Raw genomic sequence first — 7,758 nt, 5'->3', positions numbered from 1 at the left:
CTAGCCTTAGCTTTTTAATTTATCTTATGCATTTTCTTTTGTACTCCCGAACTTATTATGACTCTATCTTTTATGAACTCATTATGATATTATAAACTTATGTCTCCTCTCTTCTTTGTCATTTTTTTTTTGACATAAATAATATGCATGATTTATTATATGAGATGATATACGTATGAGATGGTATGCATGATAGGAATGCTTAAGTAAGGAGGAATACACGTGCAAAAGATAGGAAGAATTTTTTCGTCACTTATAATTTTTTTTTTTTACTTATTAAATCTCCATCATCTCCTGTTTGTCATAATAAAAAAGGGAGAAATTATTGACCTATGGTTGACTTATCTTTTTGATTATAACAAACAAAATTTATTTAACAATTGTATTTGAGTGATTATAGAAATTTATGACAAGTTTGGACAAAAGGATGCTTTCAGAGCTCTCGCAAAATTTGACAAAGTATAAACCAAGCTACACATCAAGACAACGAGCACTTCATAAAGTCAAACTAAGAAGAAAATAGATTTAGACACCTTAATTTCAAATGTTAAGGTAAAACACTTTAGTATTTGGCATATATGTCATTTGAAACTCAAGAAATGTTTCTTCGCACGACAAACACGATTTTTGCATAAAGAAAAATATGAACCTATTATATACTTTAAGAAATGTCAAAAAGTCCGTAAAACATGTTAGAAACATCCTTCATGAAATTACATCTTGTTATATTATTTAAAGAAGGAAAATTTCTAAACACGAGCTGATCTAGAGGACACATCCAGTAGGTCTAGCAAACGAGTCCGGTAACTATAGCGGACGTCCGGTATAACAGGTTTGTCCAACGGTCAAGAAATCGAACGTTCTGACTTCTTAACAAAAAACGGTTACTTGACCATTTGGTAAGCTAGCGGACGTCCGGTATCCTCGTCCGGTAGAACAGAACTTTTGACCATTTTGCTACTATAAATATCAGATCATTTTGCATTTAATGTAAGACTTTCATGAGCATTTAAAGTGAGATATTACTAATCTATCTATTCAATCATCTTATAGATATATATATATATAGAAAAACCTTTGATTGATTCAACTTTTGAAAATCATTTTTATCAAAGTATTTCTTTTCTAACACTTGAGCTTTAATCATTGCTATCTACTAAAGTGTTAGCCATCTTCTCTTGTTGTATTCAACTTCAATTATATCATTTATTGCAAGAAAAGTCTTCACTTGTATACTCCTCATTGTTCAAACTTGTGGGTCGAGTTGAAATCCCGAAAATTTCAAAATTGTAAATGAAAGGTGGGCCTGTAAGTCATTGAAAGCATTGTAAGAAGGTTGGATTGCCCCATAAGTCAATCAATATAGTGAAAAATGCCTTGCTCGTGACGGAGAGATTGGTAACAAGGGACGTAGATCATTGCATTGGATCGAACCTCCATATCATATCGTTTGACTTCTCTTCTTTTTTACTTATTCATGTTTTTATTTAATACTTGTGAATTTATCTTAGTCTTCGTTCCTTTTCATATTTGACTAATTGCTACATTTAAGTGAGAATTAATTATATATTTAAAACTATTTTGAAAAAGTTACTATAACCAATTCAACCCCCTCCCTCTCGGTTAGCTAGTCTTGGGCTTTCATAGGCTTCTTTTAAGTTGGTTTTAGCAGACTTTAATTTAAATGGACTAAATTGAGCTAATTACTAAAAATCGACTCAATCTATTAGTTATTTTATTTATTTATTGATGCCTACAAACAATTATAGAATATTCGATCAATATTAAAGTATTGAAACTATGTAATAAAAATGCTAACAAAGAAATCTTGAAAGAGTTTTTATGTCATAAGATCGTTGTTAAAATTAATAACTCGTACAATCAAAAGAAAGAAAAAATTGAAGCGGAGATAAAGCGAGGTATGTCATACAAAATCTCCTTAAGATATAGGCATCAACGAGATTATCGAACATCTTTCTCTCAAGGTGCTACACTCCTTCCAAAGTCGGTCTACATTATATCAACCTTGTCGATCGAATCAAAATATTGACAATATTCTTCTCGAGCAAATAGGCCTTAAACTGATCGGATGAAATTTTATCTCTAAAAATAATTTGAACAAAATTATTATTTTAGCAAAATAAAAGGACTAGAATTTTTAAAGAGAGTAGACAATTAAAAATCAATTGATATTGAATTGATTTGATGTAGGGAAATTGGAATTACAGGTTACAATATATAGATTTTCAAGTGACTTCTTGGAATGGTTGCTTATTTCGATGTAAATTAATGTGTTATTCCAAATAACATATTTTCATACAGTCTAAATTGCTTCATATAAAAAATTCATTGACTTTTCATTTTACCTTTTTGAGTAGTCACACTCAATTCGAAATATCATGACTCTTTGATATGCACGTTTTTGCACTTAAAAAATCGTGACTAATCATTGCACCAATTAAAGACGTATTCAATTCACACCTATTAATAATATTAAATTTAATCTATTTAAACCATTAATTCCAATAAATTATACTTCTTTTTTCGAGTGAAAAGATGTGGACGAACATGTCCTTAAAATAAGCCCATATGTAATGTATTCGATAGTTTCACAACAGAATGGACGATAACTATCTACCAAACTCTTATTGGGTTTGAATAAAAATTAGATTTTTAGTAGATTTTGATAAAAAATTTAATGAAATATATGTTTGAAAAGTTGATAAAAGTAATGAATCCTATGAAATGAGTGGTAAAAAAATAACTTTTAAAAAATGAGGGCCAAAATGGGACCAGGGATGCAACTGCACCAAAGCTAATGTATGTCTAGGAGAATTAAAATGAAAAAAAATGAAGATTAGGTACCCAAATACTACTGAGGTCAATGCTTGGGGACCTAGCTGCAAATTTCCCTAAAAGTACAATTGCTTTTGGTCACTATTTCCTTAAATATGAAATTATTTATATTTATAATTTACTTGGTATATGTAAAGCATGTAAATTAGTTCCTGGTTATTCGTACATAATGAGGTGTTCATAATCGTTACGAACAGTGTAGCATCATCCACCGAGTAATGTTTACTATTTCTTTAAAAATCAGTTTTTGATAATAATTGATAAAATTCATGGTTCAAAAGCTTTCTACAGCTGTAATTAAATTATAGTCCCTTGACAATTATTTCTGAGAAAGATGAATTTTTTAATAGTAATCTTTTCTTTGTTTGGAGAACGTGTGAGTAAAACGTAAACAAAAATTTTGAGTTTACACTAGAATTATTTTATTGTGAGAATGTGTGGTTAAAAATAAGTATAAAAAAATTAAAAGAATAATTGTCAAATAGCTGCCATTTAATTTTTTTCGACAAATTAAGCAAAACCAATCAAAGGCTTAAAATAATGATCTTTTTAACCTCAAATTAGACGAGCTGCTACAATCTTCCATCCTTCGGCAATAAGGTTCGCTTCTTCGTCTTCTTCGTTTCACCTCATCGACAAACAGAGTCATTTCTTCTTCCTCTTCTTGAATTTGGATTAAATCCAGTAAAATTTCCATTCTCATTAGGGTTTTGCGTTAAATTTGAAAGCAAGAAGTTCTGGTTGACTGTGCACGAGAATCCTGTATATATTGTCTATAATTTTGATTTTCTCGTGCTTATTGCTGTTTATTATACCTATGCTAGTGAACTGAGCTCTGCTTGTTATTTGATGCTAGACTTAGTAGAATCTATTGAGATGCACTCACAAATAGATGTGCCAAATTGTTTTAATTAGGTTCAGGGTCTAGCCAAAGTATTGATTGGAATAAGGTTTTACCTGCTGGATTATAATTTTCGGACTTTGTTGTAGATAGATAGCTTACATTATGAATATTTGCCCTTTTCTTCGAAACTGTAGAATAGGAAAGTCATCTATGAGTGGCATGATTTCTTCGAACCAAAATATTTTATATTCTTTAGTGATGATAGGTGAATAATTGGTTTTTCACGTTTTATACTTTCTGTTCATAATTTGAATATCGAATGCTGTTACAATTTGAAATGTTGGAATTTGTATTGGATCCACTGGTCTGGTAAGTTACATAACTGGGAAAGTAGGATTCCTCTCTTTTCCTTGAGGGTTTCAAATGCTTAGTTTTGCATTATGGTATCAGGTAATAATAATCCCTATAAAGCCAACCCAATTTGCAAATTCACATGGCATTGAGACTCTCATCCATTGTCTCCTCCACAGTGATTCGTCGACGACTCCCTTTGGTGGGTGCATTTTGTGTGCTTAGTTTGGGTCTTTCCAATCTCTGCCCTTATATTTCTTTCTCCTCCAAAACGGGCTGTGCTCAGTCCCTCCCCCTAGTCCCTCGCTTACGGTAATATTTCACTCTACATGCCTGATAACAAGGAAAATGTATGCATATCATTTTCATGGAAATATGTTTCATAGTGAAAATTAACGTATGAGGTTGAATTTTTTCTTGACTTTTTAGATCACAGCATAGGAACAATCATTGTATAAAAATGGAAACAAATAGCAAGACAGTCCCCTGCATCGTTGCATATGTTACCGTTCCAAACAAAGAAGCAGGTACGTATTTCACTCCCCTCCCAACCCACTTACATCATTCTGATGATTGGGGATCATAGAATTGCTAAATTTGGTTGAACTACACAGTTTATAGACAGAATTTTGCAGTGTGTTTGGGGCCTTTTCCATAAAGTTTTTATCAAGCTTTGACTACTGTTGACACATGTATAATTTTCAAATATTTAAGCTCTGTTACTGTTGCTTTGGCATTGCATCCACCCTTTCTGTGATTTGTTCACCGAGCCTCCCAATTATTTGGTTTTGTAGTTCAAGGATGACTTAAACTGATTACACCTTAAAACCTAATTCTGTTTAATATTTTCTTAATTTTTGGTTGATCTATCTTTTTAAATGTGTGTATATACTAAGAAAGATCGTGTATATGGAAATTATTATTTGGAAACAGTCCTTGTCTATTGATTTCTTTTGTTGTATTGGGATCAGGTAAAAAACTTGCTGAAAGCATTGTCAAAGAAAGGCTTGCAGCATGTGTTAATCGAGTGCCAGGTATGTGCTTCAATCCTTGGGGAGTAAGCATCCTACATATTTTTGCACTTTTACATGCTTTCATTTGTTCAAGTTGATGGATATTGACATTTAGCTATTCAAAGAACTGGTTTATTTTAATGTTGACTTGAAATCTGTTCCACTTCGTTTATCTTGAATCTGGATTGAAATTACCCGACCAATTCAGGATGATTTTTTTATTTCTATTGAAAGTAAGTCTCAATGAGATTGGTTCAGGACTAAGTCTCAATGAGATTGGTTCAGGACTGCAAAATCACAAGATTGGGAATACTCCAGAAAAGCGTTGAATTTCTGGATGCTGACATTTTTCCTCTCTTTAGCCAGCTTGGGAACTGGCTGCTGAAATTACTGTCACTGAACATGTCCTGTCCTGAAATTTAGACATTTAATGAGAAACTTCGTGCACATCATTCAGCCATTGAAAAGACTACGAGGTTCATGCGTTTTTCTGTGATAGTCTATCAAGTTTATAGGAGGCATGCCAGTTGTTGCAGTCAATCTATGAAAACCCTATTGTTTTCTTGTTCCCTCAGTTTTGGTTCAAGTTCTCTTACATGTTTGACAACAAGGAATTTTTTTAGAACTGGACATTACTGTAATTTCAATTTTAGGCTCTGTTTCCTTGGATGTCAAAAACTGCATTTATTGTGTTCATCGTTCATAAAAAGTGGATTAGAGGATGAGTTGTTTGTTATGGATGCTTCCAACTGTGTTGGGTACTCCAATTCCTCTTGTAGATACAAAATTGGCGTATCTTTGACTGTGATTTAAATGGAAAAAAAAAAAAAATGTGTGCAATTGCTCGTCTTTGTGTAGTCTTCCACTAGTCAGCCTGCCATTCAATATATTACATCAAAAGCTTTTTGATCCTCAGTTCAAATTAACTATTTGTGTTCTGTATGCAGGTGTAGAATCAGTTTACGAGTGGAAGGGAGAGGTAAAGTTTCATCAACATATTTTAGAAACAAAACACACATGGTTCAATATGGTACTGGAGCTGCCGACTTTTTGCCTAAATTTTAGTGTTTTTTTTCCCCCTATTTTGATAACAGATACAAACGGATTCTGAGGAACTGCTCATAATCAAGACCAGGGAGTCTCTCTTGGATGCTTTGACAGAGCATGTGAGAAAGAATCATGAATACGAGTAAGTGTTTCCCTCATTGCTAATTTCTTTGTTAAATAATTGCTGGTAAAAAGATTGGTAAAAATAGGGAAAATGTAAATATTGCTGAAGAATGTAATTTAGTAGTTCGACTAATCATGCAAAGTGAATATATGATATATTAGATATTGACAGCTAATGTTAATGAGTGATGTGTTTTGCTTGATCTAGAGAATCCGTGAAAGGATTAATGCACGTGTGTTTAAACTAATTTGCACTTGGGTGCTCTGCTTATGACATGAATGCATATATCTATTCTGGAGATAGGGGTTCTATTCCCTTTCGCATGGTTTACATGGAGATGATTTTTATTTCCGACGAAGCTTAGAAAAATAGGCCTGCAGGCGATTGGTGTATTGGAAAAAGCTAATAAATTGTCTTGTACTGACTAAGAAAAAGTGGGCTTGCTTTGTTTTGACTGTTGTGCTTTTTGTGCATAGGGTGCCTGAAGTCATTGCTCTGCCAATAACTGGTGGCAACCTCCCGTATTTGGAGTGGCTTAAGAACAGTACAAGGGACTAAGATGGTCAGGCTTGAATCGAGATTCTATCGTAATAGATATGCAAATCTCTGAAAACTTTTCGTGTTTCCTTGTACATTCTAGCATCTTGGATAATCTGAATGACTATGTTTGCGTTTTTCTAACCTATATAGCCGTAATTTTTACCTGCTATACTATCCCTGCTTTGTTAAACTAATGTGACGTGTAAGATATGATTTTATTTATGTTGTGTTTAAAACAGCTATTTTAAGGGAAGAGAAGTCGGAGCTTATAAAAGTTATAAGTACTTTTCCTGATTGGAAAATAAGTTATAGAATTAATTAGTATTTTTGTTGGTAAAAGTTTAGTATCCATTTTTCTATCAAAATAAGTACCTAAGTAAGAAAAAGAAAACGCAAATTTACCTGTTTGGAAATTTATTTATTTATTTTTCCGAAAGTAAATAAATTTATCTTCAAAAAGTAACGAAAGAAGTAAAGCAATTCCAGGTGTTCAGTTTACCAAATGCATCTCAATAGGCCTCGCTTACTAAGTGCTGGCCGAGAGACAGCACAAGGAATTCGAGATTATACCGCTGGCCGTATCATGACTCCCTACTCCTTAACAATCATTCATTCGTTCTACAACAAGAGCTAGTAGTGCCTCTGGACAACAGCCTGCCTTCTAGTCCACAACACCGTCTTTGGCACATGGCATAACATTTAATGAGTTTTTTTTAGCTTTTTGGTATCATCAGATGGGACAATTTTGGAATGAGGTGGGACTTGTGTTTAATCTTCCTTACGTCTTATGTTAACAAAGTAAGAGCCCAGTGCTTCATTTGATGGAAGCCTACTGAACTTGGTAAGCAAGGCGGGTTGGAGGCCTTTTGTATCGAGCCTATAATTTTTACAGTTTGCTTAAATTAGAAGGGGTTCTAGCGCACCGAGAAAGAGAATAAGCTTTTTTGCGGGATGGGGGAGGGGGGGGGGGGTTAGCAAAAGGT

At 33.3% G+C, this 7,758-nt stretch overlaps 1 protein-coding gene across 3 annotated transcripts; it reads left to right on the top strand.

Annotated features, from left to right (window-relative positions):
* Nucleotides 1–3,371: 3,371 nt before the first annotated feature.
* Nucleotides 3,372–7,033, top strand: LOC111380249 (protein CutA, chloroplastic). 3 transcript variants are annotated; one of them, XM_023003760.1, is made up of 7 exons: nucleotides 3,372–3,456; nucleotides 4,151–4,363; nucleotides 4,481–4,578; nucleotides 5,023–5,085; nucleotides 6,012–6,043; nucleotides 6,159–6,253; nucleotides 6,712–7,033. In XM_023003760.1, the coding sequence occupies exons 2-7, from the start codon at nucleotides 4,194–4,196 to the stop codon at nucleotides 6,791–6,793; spliced, it is 540 nt and encodes a 179-aa protein (XP_022859528.1). In that variant the 5' UTR covers nucleotides 3,372–3,456; nucleotides 4,151–4,193; the 3' UTR covers nucleotides 6,794–7,033. The 3 variants fall into 3 exon arrangements, with proteins under 3 accessions (XP_022859528.1, XP_022859529.1, XP_022859527.1); XM_023003761.1 differs by lacking the exon at nucleotides 3,372–3,456 and adding an exon at nucleotides 3,458–3,540 and having other exon boundaries at nucleotides 4,231–4,363; XM_023003759.1 differs by lacking the exon at nucleotides 3,372–3,456 and having other exon boundaries at nucleotides 3,463–4,363.
* The last annotated feature ends 725 nt before the right edge of the window (nucleotides 7,034–7,758 follow it).

Source organism: Olea europaea, unplaced genomic scaffold (genome assembly GCF_002742605.1).
Source record: "Olea europaea var. sylvestris unplaced genomic scaffold, O_europaea_v1 scaffold2112, whole genome shotgun sequence".
NCBI lineage: Eukaryota > Viridiplantae > Streptophyta > Magnoliopsida > Lamiales > Oleaceae > Olea > Olea europaea.
Note: the sequence above shows the minus strand (reverse complement) of the source record. Positions and strands in the feature narration are given on the sequence as shown.

Excerpts from the sequence above, each read along its gene's own strand:
- LOC111380249 (XM_023003760.1), top strand. The coding sequence starts at position 4,194 with ATGGCATTGAGACTCTCATCCATTGTCTCCTCCACAGTGATTCGTCGA. Across the intron at positions 4,579-5,022 it reads CGTTCCAAACAAAGAAGCAG|GTAAAAAACTTGCTGAAAGC; the intron begins GTACGTATTTCA and ends TATTGGGATCAG. Across the intron at positions 6,044-6,158 it reads TTTACGAGTGGAAGGGAGAG|ATACAAACGGATTCTGAGGA; the intron begins GTAAAGTTTCAT and ends TTTTGATAACAG.